Source organism: Pelodiscus sinensis, chromosome 25 (assembly GCF_052426305.1).
Source record: "Pelodiscus sinensis isolate ZL-2025 chromosome 25, ASM5242630v1, whole genome shotgun sequence".
Classification (NCBI taxonomy): Eukaryota; Metazoa; Chordata; order Testudines; family Trionychidae; genus Pelodiscus; species Pelodiscus sinensis.
Genome location: NC_143076.1, coordinates 18,787,802 through 18,809,893, shown reverse-complemented (window position 1 = coordinate 18,809,893; position 22,092 = coordinate 18,787,802). Strand labels below are relative to the sequence as shown.

At 41.9% G+C, this 22,092-nt stretch overlaps 1 protein-coding gene across 3 annotated transcripts in view; it reads left to right on the top strand.

Annotated features, from left to right (window-relative positions):
* Positions 1-22,092, top strand: part of CADM1 (cell adhesion molecule 1) — a 344,772-nt gene that overhangs the window by 268,550 nt on the left and 54,130 nt on the right. For all 3 annotated transcript variants that reach the window (XM_075909411.2, XM_075909410.2, XM_075909409.2), the window contains exon 6: positions 17,956-18,055. In XM_075909411.2, the coding sequence (XP_075765526.1) occupies positions 17,956-18,055 (100 nt within the window). The remainder of the gene's footprint in view (positions 1-17,955; positions 18,056-22,092) is intronic.

Genomic DNA, 22,092 nt, shown 5'->3' with positions numbered 1-22,092 from the left:
CACGTATTTCTTTAAAAGTTAGCATCACTGCAGAGTTCCATTTAAAGGAACTCACTGCAGTTATCTATTGGAATATGATCTGAGAGACACATGTGGTGATGCAAGAGGGACTTTCATATTGCATATAATGGCAAGTATAGTACAGTAGGTTCTTTTCTGAATTAGAGCTGCAGAAATAAGTTTAAAAATAGTGGAACCTTTTAAGGTAAAGGTCAAGTAAAAGCAGCTTGCTAAAAGCAAGCTAATCTTAGGGCTTAATGCTTCCGACTACAGTGAAGATAAAAACTAGGGGGAACGTTTTTCTCAGTTCTCTGTGAGCTGCCATTTATATGCCTCACGTAGGTGTTGTGAATTGATCAAAAGAAGTAAAGGTTGGGAAATATTTGTGGGGCAATGTATAGTCGAGGTGGCTTATGTTCACATTGGGGATATAGGACACAGTCATGTTAGCATCATTGTTACCAATCAGCAATGCAAACTCATCTGGCAACCAGGTGGAGTCCCCAAGAGAACAGCAGAGCAGTGAAACGGGAAGACGACTAAAATTTCTTCTGTTTGTAGGTTCATCTCAACCATATCGTTCTATCAAAAAGAGAGGGGAGAGTTGTTAAATTTTTCATCCATTTCATCCTACATTCTGCTTATGCTTTCCATATCCCTGAAACGAGCATGAAGTCCTGTCCCTACAACAGGGAAAACAAAAAAGATCAGATACTATCTAAACTGGCAGATACTAGATTTCTTGTGACTGTGCTAATGTGTAATTCATTTATGCAAACTTAATGTCCATTAACATTTCTTGTAGAGCTCCATTAGCTTTAATAATACATTAGCACCTTTGTGAGGCTTGATCAAATACTTAACGGGGGGAAAAATCCCATCTCTCTGATTACAGAGGAAAATTGAAATCTTTTTTTTTTAACTTGTTTATAAGGAAGTCAGATTTAGGAGTTTAAGGCTTCCCTGTGGATATTTCCTTGTAAGGCCTATCTTTTGGTGCAATAGAAACAGATAGCCTTTTTTAACAATGTGGCTACGTCTAGACTGCCATGATTTTCCGGAAATGCTTTTAACGGAAAAGTTTTCTGTTAAAAGCATTTTCGGAACAGAGCGTCTAGATTGGCATGGACACTTTTCTGCAAAAGCACTTTTTGCGGAAAAGCGGCCGTGGCCAATCTAGACGCGCTTTTGCGCAAAAAAGCCCAGATCGCCATTTTCGCAATCGGGGCTTTTTTGCGCAAAACAAATCTCAGCTGTCTACACTGGCCCTTTTGCGCAAAACGGGAGCAGCATAGTATTTCCGCAAAAAGCACTGATTTCTTACAGTAGGAAGTCAGTGCTTTTGCGGAAATTCAAGCAGCCAGTGTAGACAGCTGGCAAGTTTTTCCGGAAAAGCGGCTGATCTTCCAGAAAAACTGGCCAGTCTAGACACAGCCTGTGTGCAATAGGGATCCTTCTGCTCTCTTATATGAAAGAGAAAATAAATCTTTTTTTCTGAATCCTTTTGGTTGCAGCTTGTGATGGGCACCACACTGAAGGATGGCAAAGTTCATTTAAACTTATGGTTATCTGAAGGCTTTGGGGGATCTTCAAATAAAGCGCCATGTTTATTTTCCCTGTTGCAAGAGGCATTCTTTTTTGCTTATCACTAATTTTAGGCCTGCCTTTGGGTGCCTTTTGGGGAAAGAGGTGTTACTCAGTGCTCACTACTTACCTGGGCTGGAATGCATTTAATGTGGAGCTTTATGCGGGGGAAAAGGGAATGTGAGATGGTCTTATTGACTGGTGTGTTTTTCTTTACATTTACCCCATCGATAGGTTTCAGCGCACTCCTGGTGTTTCGGGCTGGGGGTGAAGAGGGGGTTGATCTCCATAACACGACAGTTCCTGGCCTTTTTCCTGAACCTGTTGTAGTGGCCCGTACGTAGGAATTTCTGGGGGGCGGGTGCTTTTTTTTGTAAATGTGGCCCAGTTTTTTTAAATATAAAGGAGTTCAAAATAGTCATGCAGTGTGTGTGTGTGTGTGTGTGTGTGTGTGTGTGTGTGTGTGTATTTTAGAGGTTAATGAACATTTTGAGTGGAAACAGTGATTGGTAAAATGATTTTATTTACACACACACACACACACACACACATACACTCACTCTGCAGGCCACGGTGATATCACACACATACTCTTTCACACACACACGGTAGTACGAGGGTTAAGGTGACACGCAAAGCCAAGTGAAGGCCCAGCAGGCATGCAGGTTCCTGTTTCCCAGTGACCCCAGGCCTGCAAATTGCCTTATAGGGTTGCCAGATGGTTTCAGAAAAAAATACCAAACCACAACAAGAAAAACCACCGGTGAGTTAGGGTTGCCAGATGGTTTCAACAAAAATACCGGACACACTTGACATGACATCACAATCTACATTCCATCTTAGTTAGAAAATACCAGACATTTCTGTTTTCTCAATTTGTTTCCCAAACAGAAAGCTCAAATACTGGACTGTCCGGTTCAAAACCGGACACCCGGCAACCCTAGTGGTGCGGCTTGTTGGCCCTAAGAGGCTGCCGGCAGTCACCCACCATCTTGCCTCCCTGCACCAGGCCAGGCAGCTCCCTGGTAAGCCATGGAACTAAGCAAGCTGAAGTCTCTCTAATGGTGGACAGTGACTGGGTTATGCTAAGACCTGGGTCCTTGTGTTACATCTGAATGCATTCAAAAGCCACCAAAGACTCCTCCTATCAAAAGGACTTCCAGTCAGTACCAGCCTTCTTTTGGATCTGACCTGATATCCAAGTTCGATAGCCCCATGCCTATCCCTGGAGCCAGTCTTTGTTTTTGAAAACAGCATAGTCAGAGGATTCACTGAAAACCGAGGAGTGGAGAGAGAGGAATTTGTGGGACCAGCTCTCAGGTAGCACCACGCTAAGGAAATTCTCAGGCAGCTCTGTTTAAAGTAGAAATTGTGTATATAGACCTCGGGAAAAGAAGGGAGCCAGTGTGATCTGACAGAAGTAGGGACCAGAAAATGGGGAATGGCTGAGGCCCCTTGGGATCTGATGTTTGGTTGGGCCGACAGCATTTTTGCAGCCTGCAGGCAACTCTTCTAGCTAGACACCGACCATGCCATAGATCAGGGCTACTCAACTTCGGAAGCCCTGGAGGCCACAACGATACAGCAGATTTGGAGGGCCACAACTTAAGTGTGGTTGCATGTACATGCAAATAGATATGCAAATAGCTTCTTTCACAGTGATGGGTATGAATACAAAGATGAAGGCAAGACGACACAACACGCAGGCTCCATTTAAGTCAGTTCTGCTGATATTCATAAAATACAATCGTTCCCCGATTTCCACCCACCTGAAAGCACTTTTAATGATAATGACTGTCCAGGAATGTAACTACTAAAATGCACATCAACAGAAGACGGTTATATTGACAATTTTAGCTTCACAAGAGTCCAGGAATTTACCTACTAAAACACACATCAACCCAAACTGCACTGTAAACACAAACCGCACCGCAGGCTGCAAACCAACGGGTTGCAGGCCTCGTGAGGTCCACGGGCGCCTGTTGAGTAGCCCTGCCGTAGAACTACCTGGGACTGCCTCCTGAGACTTCCATAGCACCATGGGAAGACTTGTCCTGACCCACAGACTGCAGGCTTCTGTCTCCTGGGGTACGTCTAGACTACATGGCTCCGTCGACGGAGCCATGTAGATTTGTTGTTTTGGCAAAGGCAAATGAAGCCGCGATTTAAATGATCGCGGCTTCATTTACATTTATATGGCTGCCGCGCTGAGCCGACAAACATCTGATCAGCTGTTTGTCAGCTCGCGTGCTATTCTGGACGTTCCCCCTGTCGACGTCAAAGCCCTTTGTCGGCAGCCCCGGTAAACCTCATTCCACGAGGAATAACGGGGCAGCCGACAAAGGGCTTTGATGTCGGCAGGGGAGCGTCCAGACTAGCGCGCGAGCCGACAAACAGCTGATCAGCTGTTTGTCGGCTCAGCGCGGCAGCCATGTAAATGTAAATGAAACCGTGATCATTTAAATCACGGCTTCATTTGCCTTTGCCTATGTGTCTAATCTACATGCCTCTGCCAACAGAGGCATGTAGTCTAGACACAGCCCTGAGTCTCAATACTCTTGCACGTAGGAAAAAACTACAATCCCATTGTGGCCTTTCTTTAATAGATCAGCTTCACACTCCTTTAGGGTTGCCAGGTGTCCGGTATTTTTACCTCCTGTCCGGTAAAAAAATTAGAAAATACCGGACACCTAAAATGTCCGGTACTTTCTGATTTTTTTATTTCCCCGTCCAGGAGGCAAAAATCCCAGGCTGTCAGTCTCAATATGGAGGCAGCCTGGCAACCCCACTGCTTACCAGGTTCCACAGGGGAGCTGTCCGGCCTGGCGTAGGGAGGCAAGATAGTGGGCAGCTGCCAGCATCCTGGTAGGGCCAAAAAGCCTCACCACTTGGTTTTTAAAGGGGCCACGGTGGGGGTTTTTGTTTTGCAGGGTTTTTTGCTTAACAACTCTCGGGGTCCTTTTTTTTTTTTTTTTTTTTTTCAATGAACTTCTGAAACCATCTGGCAACCCTATGCTAATTCCTTCCAGTGCTGAAGGACAGTCCAAGCATTGACTTCATTCCACAGTTCTTTCTGTGAATCAGTTTTCTTGTCCCTAAAATGAGAATACTACTAACCTTTCTTGGTAAAGCCCTTTGAGATCTCTTGAGGGGGGAATTGTGATATAAAAGCTAAGTATTATTGTTCCACATAGTTTCTCCTCTCTGTGCGTGATGCATGCCATTCAGTGCTTCGTTTGCACATTACCCTAGTGGGTAAACAGGGGCAGCATAATGGGAGAGACAAATCTACTTGTCTTCTTTGACTGAAGTGTAGATCAGAGCTTCCTCTGACACAGGGCCAGCCTTTTAAAGAAATTATACTCCTAAAATCAGGCATAATTGTCCCTTTCTCAATAGCGTTTTAGAGCTGGTATTTGCAATCAGAGCGAAGTAGCCCTCCAAATTGCTGTTGCATGCACTTTAGTTGACCACTTTTACCTCCTGCTATACAATATTCTGAATCTCCAAGCAAGTGGCAATTAACATGTGCACACAGTGCTGTGTGAAAGCATGTGTTTACATGGTTGTGTGCTTGTGCCCGGTGAGGCATAATTTGAGAGAGGGTTGGTTGCTTTGCAAAAGGAGTGATTACGTTTGTTGTTGCACAAAGCCAGCTTGATCTTGCTCTTACACACATCATGCCCGTGTCTTTGGAATGTCTGAGGCTGCGTGTAGCCACAGTAGACCGTTTTCCCAAAGTGTTCTATGCCTTAGTGCTTTTAGTCTCTCAGAGTCAAGGTAGGGGAAAGGTGTTGCCTGAAAAAGAAAGAGAAGAAAGTATTAAAAGGCAATTTTCAAATGATTGCTCCAGCCTTCGAAAGCTATGAGCTACTATTTGTTGGTTTAGAGTTCAGAATATGCAGATGCATCATAAAGCTAGTTGCAAAATAAACACACAAAAACAATACAAACCAGAAAGCCCTGGAATGTGGGAGGAGGCGAAATATTTATCCTGCTAAACTTAAACCAAAACAAAACCCACAAAAGAGGGTAAAGGGAGAATGAACCCAGTGTAATTGGGGCCTTGTGGAGAATGGTCTTGAAACAGAAATAGTGCTTTCAGATGTTCTCCTGCACATTTCTTAGTCATTTTCCAAGAAAAAATGTGCTTGGGTTATTCCTCACATACTTATTAGCAGCTGTGGTAACCTATTTTCTGTCATGTTCTTGAAAAAGAAGCCTAACTACAGATTAACTGGCATATGCATGGTGCACATGCAAAAGATCACCGAGAAAACTAGTCTGGGGTAGCCATAAAAAAAACTGATTGCAGAAAAGTCGGAGTAACTTTCCCCAGTAAACAAGTTCTTCCTCTTGTCCCATCAGGTTGTGTAAATGAATAGCCAGGGTAAAATTTCCCTTTGAAAAATTTGAAAATTCTATAGGTAGGATTTTTAAAAGCTCCTTTTTGATTGAGGAATTCACGTCTCGTTGAAGGTCAGCAGCACTTGTGCTTCTAATGTATGCAGATGCTTTTGAGACTCTTACCCTTAAATATGTATCTGTTCCATTACATATATATTTCCAGCTGTTTCAAAAGAGGAAGTCATTCTGCTAGAAATTGATGCACAAGATGGTCAGCCTTCAAAATGACCTGTTATAGTGAGTTATATCAGCAATTCATGTCTTCGTTTTCTTGTGTGTTAGGTTCGAGATTTCAGCTTGTTTGTTTGTTTTCCAACACTCCTAAGAGCCAATGTTTTGAAATGGTTCCCGACTATTTTCCGTCAGGCTGAGTTCTCCCCAGATCTCAAATAAGCCAGGCTGGGGAGTCTGTAGCTGTAGAAGACAATGGATTCCATTGTAGGCTTCACTAACCAGAAAGGTGCATGTGCTGCTGTGTTCTCTGTAAAAACAAAACAGTAAAGACAAAGTGCTGTGGTTTTACTGTAGGGTGAATTAGGAAAGGATTCATGGAGGTTAGGTCCATCAATGGCTATTAGCCAGGGATGGATAGGAATGGTGCCCCTAACCTCTGTTTCTCTAGAAGTGAGAGACGGGAGGGATCACATGAGGATTACCTGTTATGATCCCTCCTTCTGATGTATCTGGTATTGGCCACTGTCGGAAGACAGGACACTGGACTAGATGGACCTTTGGTCTGACCCAGTATGGCCGTTCTTATGTCAGCCATATGCCTGATCTTTGCCTGGCCTGCATCAGCAGAAAAACTCCAGTTGCCTTCTCTCTACTAGGACTTGATAGTCCGCTAGCAAAAGAGCACCCATTGCCTCACTTGAGGATATGTGTGTGTTGGGATTGGGCCTGCTGTTTGCAAGAGGTTGGACTTATTGACCTCCTGAGATCTCTTCCAACCCTATGATTCTATATGATAGATAAGAAAGACTTAATAGAAAAATATTACAATCACTTTACCACTGTACTAGGAAGTGTGCAAAGTAATTAAAAGTGAGCTGCCTGTTCTCAACAAATGAACTCTATGAGCTTGGTTTTTGTCACCTTTATTCATGTTGAATGCTCAGATTACTCATGCCCAACCTCCTCATGAAGTAAGCCCATAGTATCCTGAGTAAAAAAGATGGCAGAGTCTGGTCCTTTGTGAACTTTTGAGATAAATGCTGCTTTGTGAATGTAGGAGATACCACTGAAATGAAATCTCTGTAAACAAGCATGCCATAAAGTCTTGATAATGTTCTTAAAAGCAAAACTGAGTTTGACAAATGGCAGCTGTGTACACACAGTAGCAATAACTATTTCATGCTTGATTAATAGTCACACTCGCAAATTTATAACCCTGCGATGGATTGATACAATATGCTGCAGAATATTACTTCAGATCTATCCAGTCGTTCTGGAGTAGTGGTCTCTTTCAGAATTCATTATTGCATGAGGAGTGGGTGAGTGTTTTTGTTGCATATAATTTTTTAGAAAGGAAATAGCAACAAAATACATTAAAAGGTTATCAAGGAGTTGAAATGAGCAAAATTTCTCCAGAAAAATGTGTTTCCGCCTTTCTGGTTCTTTTCCTTTGCTTGTTATAATGCTGGAAATAGATGACAAAATAGAAGCCTTAACTCTTGAATTTTTTTCTCTTGCGGGTTTAAATCCTCATTAATTGAACATAGATTTTTATGTCTACTGCATGTTTATAAAAGTATATATACCCATGGAAACTGTTACGACCTCTTGTTATACCAGGAGAATTCGTTGTGCCCAATTATGCTAAAAATAAGCCATATATGTATGCTTTCATACTTTTAGTAATCCTCGTTTCTAGTGAGTACAAATATTAATTGCATGGTATGCAGTGAAGTGATTAACATCAGTGTAATTTATCATCTGGAGATTTCTGAACATAAATAAATGAGTTGTTTTGTTCAGTGAGGTGTTGACCCCTTCAGAATCTGCGACTTCTGTGTTTTTTTTCTTTTTTGTAAATATGAAAGGCACCACAATCAGCCAAGTGTTGAGTTATTTGATTTTCTGGGGCATTAGTCGCTCTTGTTTGTGACATTTCCCAGTTGTGTGCTCGTTTGCAAGCTCATTAATAAGGCTTTCTCAGAGGAATGTTGTTGAGAATGAAGAACATACAGTAGGTCCAGGGTTTGATAGTTTCACTCGGAGGCTCAGCAAGCATACAGCAGCAATGTGCAGTCAGATGTTTAAAATGGGAAATAATTCTACATGAAATCTTTGAGTTCAAAGGCCTCTTCTTGTCAGTCTGACTTAGACTAAAGCCTTGTATTTTTAAAATGAAAAATAAACCATTTTGCCGCATACAGCCTCCAGACACCAGATAACTAACCATTTCTTTGGATATGCCTATGCTTTTTGGTGGCTGTACTTCTGTTACGTTAAGCTTGGCTATAGAAGGATATATAATTGGTGGCAAAGGTTTCAGAGTTCACCCTCTGAGAAATGGTGCCTCTATAATAGTGTAAACCGTCTGCTTAACAAGAACCGCATGCTATATATTAAATAAAAGAACACTAATCTCAATAACATCAAGGTGGCAACACTTACGGTGGACATGCACACTAAAGGTTAGACACTGTATAATGAAAGCATGTTCTTGTGTGAAAAAGGAATAAGAAAAGGCACAATGGGAATAAGAAAACCAGCACATCTTACCGTTAATATTTCTTTAGTCACTGATACAAGATAATTGCTTAAATCCTCTCTTTATGTTTCAGGGATGATTTTTTAAAAGCCTGTTTAAGAAGGGCTCCTTCAGGCCCATTGTGTTCATCTTCCATTTCACTGTTAGTTTAAAAATGAGGTCTGGCGACCCAATAGTTGTTTGTTTTTATAAGCCCGTGTTAATATTCAACCATTACGTGGACCATTATGTTGATACAGAGGAAAGGCCTGTTAGAGTATGGCTAGACTGCGGGGGTTCGGATTACCAGAGGTATCCTGAGAGAACTCCGCCGTGTCCGGGGAACGCCTTTGCTCTTGCGCTTTTTTTTGAGGAAGAGCAAACACGCTCTTTCGGGAAGCCCCTGTATTCCTCGTTCCATAAGGAAGGAGGGGGCTTTTGAAAGAGGGTTTTTTTCTGAAATTTGGCTCAGTCTAGATGGGCCAAGTTTCGAAAAAGCCTCTTCCGACAAAAGTATCAGGAAAAGATACGCAAAATGCGGAGCGCATTTCGCATACCTTTTTCCGATAGATCCTTGCAGTCTAGACATACCCTCAGACTGTTACATCCCTACCCCTTCCACTGTGGAATAGAAGCCAATGAAAAGAGGTTAAAGAAGACACTTATATATGCATAATAGCCAATATGCAAATGTGAAAGTCTGACATTTTTGAAAAATATCGAGGTCTTGATTTATAGAACTAACTGCATCTGCAAAGCTCCATATTAAAATAATTGAATGTATTGCTTTTTCTGGTTGCATTTTTACCCTTGAACTCAAAAGTCATTCTCATAATGTACTTAAATAGACTTATTTATACTCTAACAAATATTTTTCTGATTGATTTTTGCTTTTTCTGGATTTATTATATGCAGCCTGATTTAGAAATTGGTGAAAATCAATTCTCTTTGAGCAATTTCCTTCTTAATTTTAATTTAGACAATCTATTATGCCTATTAAAGTAAAACAAAATAAAAAGGTCAAAAAACCATAGATTAGGGAGATGAGAATACCCATAAAACTTTCACTGGCTTGAGAGGATATTGGAAGAGATATTGTGAAGTACTTCCTGGATGATTTTTAAACTAACATGAAGGAAAGTAGACAGGCATTCTGCTTCAACTGAAAATATTTTTTGCTGAGGAGACGTCTCCTAGATCAGGAGAGAGATGAAAACTAGGGATTAACGCTATCAGAAAATAGATTTTAACACCATAAGAATTTAAAAGCTCAAAACTTAGTCAAGATAATTTTTAATTGAGTTATTGGAAGATTCAGTTTCCTAATTTTCTCAGCTGGCAAAAGATTTGGGATTTAAAAAGCTTTTTTTCACACCTGACATCAGGAAACAAAATGTTTAATGCTATATTAATGGATGTGCTGAGCTAGATAAAGTCTCATTTTCTCAACACTAGAGCAAGTTTTCTCTCTAGTCCCTGCATGCCCAGTTGAGTTACAAACTCCTTTTGCTTATATGGGAAATATTGAATACGGTGTTATAACTATGGTGGTCCCAGGATAATAGAGAGACAAGGAGGATGAAATAAAATCTTTTATTGCACCAGCTTCTGTTGGTGAGAGACACAAGCTTTCATGTTTACTCAGAAGTAGTTTTCTCCTGGAAATGTCGACTTGTCTTGTACAGCAATGGAGACTCTGCAGTTATGAGTATATATCTGCTCTCTTGAATGCCTATAATTGACTAGAGTGCTAGGTTTACTCATCAGGACGGGCTGAAAGCTGCCCATTAATATAGTTTCTTGATTTGTCTGTTTATAAGTACGTTTAAACAGTCGGTTTGTTCATTTGATTGATTTTTGAAGGCTGCAAAGAAAACGTTCACTTTGATGGGCTGTTTCAGGAATGAGGGACATTAAGTTTGTTGCTTTTCCCAGGTAGGAAAATTCAGAAGTGGGCTGGGTTATGAAAAAGCTCTTGAGTGTAATAAAGTGTTCACACAATGTTTTTGCTGTATTAATAATGGCTCTGGTCCAACACAGTCATTGTGTATTTAACGGGCTAGTTCTGTAGGGGCAGCTGTTTTTGTTGTGTGTCCTATATCATTTACACTGAAAAGCCAAGGGTTATTAGGGTGTGATGGATCTTTTTCTTGTGATCACTATAGTGGACAGTGAACTAACTGGATACAGCCACCAAATTAAATGCATCACACAGCAATCCCCCACTCCGTATGTACTGATTCTGTTTCTACAGGGTTGTCTCGCTGTGATCATAACTCTGCCTTCTATCTGAGGTTCAGCAACAAAATTTGCAGTTAAGCATGTTACTCACATTCCCAAATGTCAATTGCATTTAGCGCCCATTGGCTCCACTTTACACCCTTGTTGACTGCAGAGTCCTAATTCGGGATGTAAGAGTGTAGGCGATTAACCGATAATAAAAGCTTATAGCTTAATGCTATAGACCACGTACATTCCTCCCTCTAATTTTTTTAGCAAGCTGGTCATCAGCCCAGCTCAGTCCTGGCTTGCACTGGATCCTGGACCTACCCCCGCGGTGGCTCTTCATTTAAAGTGTATTAGGAGCCCAGGTGGGCAGGCAGCCCGGCTCAGTTCCAGCTCTTGCTAGGTCCGGGAGCTCAGACCCTTCCCCCCCGGGCAGGTGCTGCCCAAGAACTACAGAATATCCGACTAACCGATAAGAATTCACGAGGTTAATCGACTATTCAATTAACCGCTATTTAACATTCCTAGTGTGAAGAGCAAATGACCCCTCTCCTTTCCTGAGGAGGGCTGCCTCCGGCGCAGGGACACGCGGGCGGATGTGGAGGAAGGAATCTTGTGGTAGTGCTCTTCTTGCTGTACTTGTGTGCACAGCATTGGTCTCTCACCAGATTGAAGCGGGCGCCCCTTTTCCAAATGCTTAGTCCATTTAAATCAGTTTGACGTGCTCGTATATCTCCGGTAGAAGCTGCAGCGTTTATCCTCTGTTCCGCCACCTTGCATGGTTTTAAGGTGAAGTGACTATTTAAAGGTGGTCTCTAAGCAAGGTAGTTGGGGCAACCTGCGAAGTCCTTTGGGAAGAGTGGGAGGTGAACAGTGCTGTATAATCGTAAAACGTTAACTAAGCACCACCATTTCTAAATAGGTATTAAGAACAAGGCTGTGGTGTTGCCCCTGGGATTGTCTGTTTTGCACACAGCCCTGCTGACGGGTAGCTAGTTTGGGGATAGAGTGACAACCAGCTGCTGCAAAGCATTGGAAGGGAATTTCTAGCTGAGGACTTGAGTGCAAAATCCTAACCTTTTGAGGAGAGTCGTGGTAGCCTCTGTGTACAATCAGACTGTCAGTGATACCATTTGTTTCCTGGTCTCTGAAAGAGACATGCTCTGGAAACTGCGTGCACACTCAGTGTATGTGTGACCCACACAGCTGCTGGGTGAGGTTCATTGTACCATTTAGTGGCACTCAGACCACTTACAGAGAGGCAGAATAAGTCTGCTCTATGCCAGCCTGAGCTGAGAGCCAGCAGGCTTTTAGCTCAAGCGGTAGAGGCTCATGCACTAAGGTCCAGAGGTCCCGGTTCAGTTCCGTCTGGTGGCGCTACGTATGTGTAACCTATACACTTAGGCTCCGTCTATAGTGTAGCCGCCTTGCGGAAAAGCATATGCAAATGAAGCATGGTGTGGAATATCACCGCACTTCATTTGCATAAGTAAATGAGCAGCCATTTTTGCTCCAGAGGCTTTTGCGCAAAAACGAGCAGTGTAGACGGCTTCCTCGTTGAGGAAGAACAGCTCTTGTGCAAGAGGGAGGTTTTGCACAAAAAGGAGCCGTCTACACATCTCATTTTTGCGCAAAAGCCTCTTGTGCAAAAACGGCTGCTCATTACTTATGCAAATGAAGCACAGCGATATTCCACGCTGTGTTTCATTTGCATATGCTTTTCTGCAGGAAGGTTACAGTAAAGATGTAGCCCTAGTGTAGTTCACTGTCCCATGCAGTGGCACCTAGACCATAGCAGCTGATAAGACCAAGAGACTTCTATAGCACAGGCAGTGAGCCAGCTGGCTTTTAGCTCAGGGGTTAGAGGCTCCTACACTAAGCTCCAGAGGTCCCAGGTTCAAATCCGCTGGGTGCTGGTTACATGTGCTTTTTGGAAGGAGGAAGAACAGAGTCATTTTCTGCAACAGTTATTATTATGGAGGCAGGCAAAGATGCTGGAACTAGGAGTTCTGAGGGAGGGGCGGCTGCGCCCTCTGGCTTGAAGTGGTTTCCATTATACACAGGGTGCAGAGTTTGGTTGAGTGGATCTCCACACCTGTACCATACAAACTGTATCCACGCCCCTAGGAGGCAGCACAGCTCTCCGTAAAGAGGTAAGAAGTAGAGTGTCAGCATCATGGGCATTGTAGACTATGCTTTTCGGCTCTTGGGCAGACAGGCAGCCTATTCAGAGAACACTGCCAACTGGCCCAGGCACGAAGAGTTATTGACAATGACCGCTACCAAGGGGGTCTTCTTAGTGATAAACAGGAGGAGGAATGTGCTGCCCCTGAAACAGAGGCAGAATTCTACCAAAAGAGACACACGGGCCAGGAAGACCGGGTTACTGAGAGTGTCTGTTTTAATATTCATGGTGGCAGTTGAGCTCAAGGATTGTTTAACTTTCCCATTTGCTTATGAAATTAAAATATAGGTTATTAGACAGAGAGCACTTTGTTTCATCAGTTGACTTGAAGACAATGAAACATTGCATGGTCAGGCTCGGATAAACTCATCTACTAGCGGGGGGAAAGAATGCATCTCATGCCCACCTCTTTTAGGATGACTTTTTGTGTTCTTAGAGGCCCACTCCATGTGTTCTTGAAGAAATCTCATCGAATCCAGAATAGTTTGTAGCAAGGTTGGTCGGTTAATTAGTAAAAAAGCAAGTAATAAGCAAGGTTGCTTAGTTAGTACCTAGCCTTTGAATGAATTCACTAGAATAATGATGCTGTATTAAATTTCTTGGCAGTTTTTTAAAGACAATAGAAAGTCAGGTGTACTAGGAATCTGTTTTAGATGACTAGACATAACTGGCTACCAGTAGCGTACTATTGTGGTGTAGGTGTGTAGCTCTAGCTACTCATCTTTATTTTTATGTGGGAATCCCACTGTATAATGATATAAAGAAGGTCCAAGAAGTACATTTCAGGGCAGTTTTGTTGTACGTAGGCAGTAAATGTCCATCTGGTGCTGGCCTTATGCTTTATATTGCTATCTGAAGCGTACAGTAACTGTCCCAGAATGTACTACTGCAGGCCTCATTAATGACCTAATTCTGGGAACTTGGCATTAGAGCCCTGCAAATGTGCAGATATGTGATTGATTTCCATGGACCGTTTCTGCAGGTTGGATGCAGATACATATTTTGCATCCACACAGAGATCTACTTGGCATGTTTAAATGCAATGTTTAATAGCTGGCACAAAGTTATTGGAGACCTTAAACGCATCTTAAAAATTTCACTGTAAAGATTTGTTATGACAACAATAATAAATGACAAATAAGGAATAATAGATAATGAATAATACAGGTATTTATTAAGATTATGTTACAGTATCATCTAGGAATACCCAGTGGAGATCAGAATCCTACTGTGTGTACAGCGGCGGATTTAGGGCAGGGCGAATGGGGCGGCTGCCCCGGGCCCCGCGCTTCCCGAGGCCCCGTGCATGCGCCGTGTCAAAGGAGGGGCCCTGCGAAATTTCGTTGCCCGGGGCCCCGCGGCATTCTCATCCGCCCCTGTGTGTGTATACACAGTCCATAGCTTGAAGAGTTTAGTTTAAATACTTACCATCTTTGGGCCATGGCAACTGATAGCGGAGACAACCCCAAAGACATTTTATTCAAATGCTCTGCCCTCCTCCATCCCCAAATAATTCTTACCCCAGGCCGTGAAGTTTTGTAAGGCTGGGTTAAAATGCATTATAAAGGTAATTAAAATGTTACTCCTCCTGAATCCCCAATCAACTTCTGAGCCTTCATAATTTTGGAGCACATCTTCATAAGTGTTTTCTGTATTTATCAGTACACTGGGAAATCCTGGTTAGTGGAAAATTGCACAATGGTGTTTTTACTTGAAGTGTTCTTGTCTTTATGAATACTGGTGTATTGTGTTGCTAAAGTCTAGAAGATCAGCTCTTTGGGTGGTGGGGAGGGCTTTGTAACATGGTACCTCTAGGAATACGCGATATGGTGTACAAGTTGAAGTTTGCTTTGTTTTAGTTTGTAAAATATGAAGAGTATGGAGATAGAGCGCTGAAACTGAGAATTATTTCAGATAATTTGAGAGAGATTATTTGATAGTTTATATTTGATTCTAGGTGCAGCAACTCTTCCATTGGTTCCCACTGGTTTGTATAAATAATTGACAATAGCTGATTAGAAATGATAAAAATTATCTGAGGAAACCAGAATTGTTGCAGCAGAAGAGACAAGGTGAAATAGATTCTGTGTGTTGCTTCTCAACACAGGATGCTAAGAAAGAATCTTTCATGCTTATACACAAATCACAGTGTCCATGAATTGTACTTGGAATTTATACCCCCGCCTCATATGAGGCGTCCTGGTTGATGCATCTGCTAGGCAAATAGAAGAAAATCTCTGACTGGGGAGCAGATAATCCTAAGTACAGCATAAGACATTAGATGGACAGGGAAGAAAATATGATTTACTTGCAGTTTTTTGCTGCTCTTCAAACAGTAAGTGATCTTAGGTATCATTCATGCGTCATATCTAGGCATGGAAGGGAAAGTCGAAATATGGTAGTCCAGTTCTTTTCTCTATCTTTGCTTTATAGTGTCTGTATATATCACTATGAAACTTGACTTTTCATTTTGTGAGTTACTTTTGCCTTTCTACATAGTGAGAATCCTTGCCAATTACTCAATCTATTATATATTTTATAGAGTTTATCTGTCTGTCCAAGAACTCCTGTGAAATATAAAGAGCTAGAACCATCAAATTCAAAATACAATTTCTTCGTATCCTAACTGACTGCAAGGTCAGAGCTTGGTTGTGCCAGGAAAATAGGATGTGCCTAGAATAGGATTGTATCTCAGAAAACCACACAGAAAAGAGACAGAATCGCCAAATCAAGTGCAGTGCTCAAAACAGTCATAACTGAGCGAATATTGAAAGAGACTGAACCAAGATGAGCCAGAGAAATAGATAAGTCTGGAATAGGACTCCTTCTCAATAAACCTTACAGAAAAGAGATAAAATAGAGAAATTTGGAGGAGTGTTCTGTTTTGGAACAGTTACATCAATGCTTAAGGCTTGAAACTAGAAGAAAATGTTATCAGAAATCAAATTGACTATAGCCTTTTTTTGTTGTTGTTGAAACATAGCAAATTATATGAGTTTATAGGGATGAAGAAACAGAATACACTGGATGGAATTCCTGAATGATGGACCTGAGCAACACTGGATAAATATGATAGTAGTTAATATTAACATTTGGGGTGTGTCTAGACGACAGGGTTTTGTCGACAAAAGTGGACTTTTGTCAACAAAACTATACCTGCGTCTACACTCCCACCGAGTTCTGTCGACAGAACACGGCAGTTTTGTCAACGGTGGTAAACCTCATTCTACGGGGAACAACGCCTTTTGTCGACAGAGTTCTGTCGACAGAAAGCGTTATTGCATCTACACTGTCCTTTGCGTCTACACTGTCATGTCGACAAAGCAGCTGGCTTTGTCGACAGAACTGGATGTCGTCTAGACGCTCTTTGTCGACAAGCTTTGTTGGCCGTATCTGTCGACAAAAGCCTGCAGTCTAAACGTACCCTTGGTGTCCAAAATAGGAAAGGCGAGCCCAAGCATTACATAGCATTATCCATCTAGTTGGTAGTTCAGAGCCACATCATGATTTTGTCCAGCCTTTCCAAGAATGACCATCCCAGCTGAGATCATTATCTGGAATATAGGTACCAATTACTCTTACAGATTTACTTTATACCTCCCACAAATTAAATCACATTACTTGAAGATCAGCTGGTGATTTCAAGTGCTTAATGTTTTATATTAACCAGGATACAATCATTTTGCTTTTCTAAAATGTTGCAAACATTTGCTGGTTTACTGTGAGTGGTAAACCAGCGCAATGATGCTATTTTTAAAACCGCTAGTTGTCTTGTTTCATAGTCACAAGACCCTATGAAATGGGGATTTGTTTATTTAAAAAAGCACATTTATTGTGTAGCTATCTTGGGAGAGGATTTACTAGTGTATTTTATTCCATTGTTGAAAATTATGAGGGTTTAAATTGTAAAACCCAGCCTTGGCTTTTTTTTAATGTCCATTATTCTATAGGAAACATGTTAATGAGTTAAATGCTGCTAATAAAAGGCAACAGGCTAAGAGTATTGGCAATAGACTTTCTCAAAGATAATAAAAATGTTTGAATAGTTTCAACCTTTATGCATACGAAGTTGTTGCCTTCCCGTGTTTTTTACAGTTGAGTAACTTTAAAAAAAAAAAAAAAAGTATGGGACTTAATGGCATTTGTGGTATTGAATTGATTTTTGCGTTCATAACATTTTAGCTACAGTTGAGATTGCATTTTTAATCTGTTTCAGTTGTTGAAGGCAATGAATTTCTTATTAATTGTGGACTGTGACGTACTTTTTTTTTCTACTAGGCCTTTCTGAAGGATTTCTGAGCTTCGTCCTTTGGCATAAACGCTTTAATCCTCTGTGTGTGTTTTTGAGATTGACACAACCTTCATTTGGACTAGCAAGAACTGTGCGTTGCTGAAGCAAAAGCAGGAGCAGTTAGATTTTTCTGTCTCTTGCACAAATGCCCTACAATAGAGCCAAAAATATTAATATGCAGCAGCACAAAGTAATGTCAGACGGTAATATATGACACATGATAAAATGTATCAATTCTGAGCACCACAAATATCTCTGGTTTCACCTCAGCATGAAGGCAAATGAGTTCCCTTTAGCTTGAGTGAGCTCAGAGATAAACTTCAATGTAACAAAATGTATTTCTCAAGAAATGGTGGTGCTGCACTTTAGCGTGTTACGCTCGTATCTGTGTCTCCCACTTTGGCATGATTAGTCAATTTAATTTGAGAAAATACTGAATCTATTTTCTGATTAGATCAATGATATGGAAATGGCAAGGCTAGGGGTACCGATGCCCAGCACACATCTGATTCTGTTCAATGAGATCATTTGTCAAATGGTTTTTGTTGTTGTTTTTTTGTCATGCAGATAAGCCCCAAGTGCGGGTTTTACAGAATTACCCACTGCAAGGCCTAACGAGAGAAGGGGAGCCACTCGAACTGACATGTACAGCCCTTGGAAAGCCACAGTAAGTTCAGGAATTCAGCGGCTTGAACGGATCACCTGGTGCCAATTATGTCATGCTATAGACGAGCGGTTTGCACAATCTCAGCCTATCCTTACTGGCAGAAGTTAATATGAGATGTGCCGCAGAGAAAATAGCTGAGCCGCCGAAACAGTGAGTTGCTGAAGGGGCATGTTCTCTGAATCTGGACATCAGCTAAAATATTAAGACCTTGATTTTAACCCATATCCATTTTGATATAAGTGATAGGTGAGAAGCATCTCCTTTCAAAGCTCGAAAAGTAGAGCTTTTTCACAAATGGGCACATAAGAAGCAACTCTGTGCTTTGTGGAATCCCTGGCAGCAAGATCTCTCTAGCATAAAGAGAAACCACATGACAGCACATCCCTTCCTTCAGGGAATGGCTTAGAAGGCAGTTGGTTTGTAATGAATCTGCAAAATCCAGGCCATTGACTACTTACTGAGTCCTACAGAGGTGCAAGTATGACTGAGTAATTATGGCATGAGGGACAGACATTATGGCACATTAGAGGTGGAGTGGAACGGTAAGGTTAGATAGTTGCTCCCTCTCTGTGTATGATTTGTTCTGCGTTGGGGGGGGGGGTTGTAGTTGTGTAATTTTCAGAGTTCATGCAGTGCAAATTTTCTCCCCCTTGTGATGCTATTATACAGTGTATCCCAGAGGGGACAAAATCTCCAGAGTGCAAAGTGTAAATTCCCCTTTTTTCATGCCATTAGTTCTAGTTAAACCCTTGTTGCCTCCTTAAATAATTCCTCTTCCATTTTGGGTTTACACGCCCTAGTAGATTAATATGTTCTGTCCTAACCGTAGCCTTTTCTTTTCCTTTATGAGCCCAGCTTCTTAAGCTACAAGCAAGGGGTGTGATGTGTCTGAATGCATATACGTTCTTCTAATAGCTCAATGAGAACTAACGAGTATAAATAGCGTAGTGGCCGTAACGTGGGCAGTTTCTGGAAGAACACTCCAGGAACTGGTGGGTACCCAGGTCACCACTGCCCATGGGAAAGCTACTATTTATATTGATTCCAGGTCAAATGGAACTACCCCATGTACATGCATTCCAGCTGGGAGCTGCATCTCCCTGGCTCACAGTGTAGCTGTAGGGTTATGTTCCTCATCTTTGTTACGTTTCTCTGAACTCCTTGCTGTTTGTGGGTGATGTATCTGGAATGGAAGAGATTATTCTGGGTGTAGATGCATTTAGAGCACTGTAGATTGGGAGCTCTTTCTCCATGGGCGATGATGTGAAATGTGTGCAGCTCAGAAATTTCCTTCTGCCATCTTTCATTCTACATTCGGGTCTAACATTTTATCCCTTCTCAATCTCCTCTTCCCTCCTTCCACCCCGTCAGTGTTTGTGTTTGAATCTTTCCCCTAGATATTAATCTGCGTATTCCCAGGTGAATCTCCTTTTTATGATTTCTGATCTCTTTAGGCTCCTTTGTATATTTCAGTCTTCCTCGTTAATTGCAGCTTCTCCTAATTTAATATAGGTTGAATCTCTCTAATTCGGCACTCTCTGGTCTGGCAACATCCGTTGTCCAGCATTCGTAGAATCCTAGAACCGTAGAGCTGGAAGAGACCTTAGAAAGCCATCAAGTCCAGCCCCCTGCCCAAGGCAGGACCAACCCCAACTAAATCAACCCAGCCAGGGCTTTGTCAAGCCGAGACTTAAACACCTCTAGGGATGGAGACTCCACTATTTCCCTAGGGAACCCATCCCAGTGCTTCACCTCCTCCTAAGGAAATAGTTTTTCCTAATATCCAACCTGGACCTCTCCCACCACAACTTGAGACCATCGTTTCTTGTTCTGTCATCCATCACTCTGAGAACAGCCTCTCTCCATCCTCTTTGGAACCTCCCTTCAGACAGCTGAAGGCTGCTTTCAAATCCCCCTTCACTCTTCTCTTCTGCAGACTAAATAGACCCAAATCCCTCAGCCGCTTCTCGTAGGTCATGTGCTCCAGACCCTAATCATTTTCGCTGCCCTCCACTGGACCCTCTCCAGTGCATCCACGTCCTTCCTGTAATTGGGGGCCCAGAACTGGACACAATACTGCAGATGTGGCCTCACCAGAGCTGGCAATGTTCCTCTTAATGCAACCTAATATGCCATTAATCTTCTTGGCTACAAGGGCATATGGATTTTAGTTCGCCGGATGTCCACTTATCATGGGTGTGGCCAAGTTTCCCACAGCCCCATAAAGTTTGTTTACAACCACCAGTCCTGTTCCATGGATAGGTAGGACTTGCTTTCCACGAGGAGTAAGCCTAATTCGAACTACCTACTCCGTGCCGCGTGTAGCCACCCTAGTTCGAACTAGGGTGGCAGTGTAGACATACCCCATGTTATTTCAAAATAGCCGTGCAGCGTAGACATACCCCTAGTCTATATATAGAGGATTATATGTTTAACTAAGTTCCATAGATGCCTGTGGGTTAGGTAGGAAATTACCTCCATGTTACAGATCAGGAAACTGAAGCACACAATGGTTAGCACTTGCCCAAATCCACACAGTGGCAGACAGGAGGTCAGAAGGCAGGAGTTCCTGCTGCTCAGCCCCAAGATCCCTTCTGTCACATCTGTTCGTATCACCTGGTAGGGAATCTCGAGTCCCAGTACCTAATTTCTTTACAAAAGTCCATCACTTGGTCTCCATGAAAAGCCTAAACTTTTGTGGGACCCCCAAAAACTGCATAGCCTCCCTTTTGCCAGCTCTCCAGTAGGAGACAGCTAACAAATCTTATCCCTGAGTTTTGGCAGCTTAAACAAGACTTGACTCTCCTAATTAGCCTTTTATCTGATGATCTTGAAGTACTTTCCAAACCATTAAGTCCTCCAAAACCTGTGTGAGGGAGATAGATGATAATATACCCATTTTACAGGCGGGAGAATAAAGCACATGCCAAACTAAGCTATTAGTTCAAAGTCCCCCCAGTAGCTGAGAGTTCTATTCAGAATTCATTAATCCTTTTATTCTAAGCACGAGTCTATATTTCTCCCTTTACGATATACCGCTGCGTGGAGGCAACAAAATTTCCTCTGTGACCTCTTCCTTGCCAAAACTTTTGCTTCAGCTCTTGGGAAAGAAATCCCAACTTTTCTTCTGTCTGTCTCAGGAGTAAAAGGTTGGTTTTTTTTTAATTACATCGTAGGCTAATTAGGACCTCGTCTTTTACTCCAAAAGGCAAAGCCAACTTAGAGAAGGATTTCAAATGTCTCATGCTCTATATATAAAACCTAAACTGAAATAAAGGGAATTCCTTACTTGAGGGGTGGGGGATACTGTAGACCCTAACATAATTGCAGAGGAGTAGTGAATACATTTATTCTGTGTTCCATTAAGAGCACTGCATCTACACTAATTATTTCTCTAATCATATTGACCTGATTGAATGCATGAGCACGTGTTACCTTTTGGATCTCTATCTTGGTAGGTTACTGGTGCTTTGCCTAGATGTTGCATGCAGTCAAAAGGGTAACGTTAATTTGTTGTTAAATATTCTCCCACCAATTCCACCAAGTATTTCACCTGCCGAGCAGGAATTCCAATTGCCGTTTGCCGCTGCCAGCAAAGCTGACACCTGTAATACTAATTTTTAAGTTACTTCACTGAGTCATGGTGACAAACTCAATTGCTCTTGTGCTTAGATGCAGCTTAAAGTTTGTAATGTACTCTGCTATGACTTGAATATATATTAGCCATAGTGATTGATTGATAGAAATTTCATTGCTCATTGAGATTGTTAGAATTGATGGAAAGTTTTGGCTGGTGCTTTTTTACTCAGAAGAGCCATATTCTCTAGTTGTCTGAGGTACAACATATTTTTCTCCTAGTAGGAATAGATCCAAATTTCTGCTTGATTCCAAATAATGTATTTAATGGAAAAGTCAGTGGATAGTCTTACTGCCATTGTGAGACCTACAAAACCAGTTGTTCCCTCTACTGGATCTATAGAAACTTCCCTGTTCCCTGAACTGCGTAACTATTACGTTCATTGTTGTTCCATTAGCAA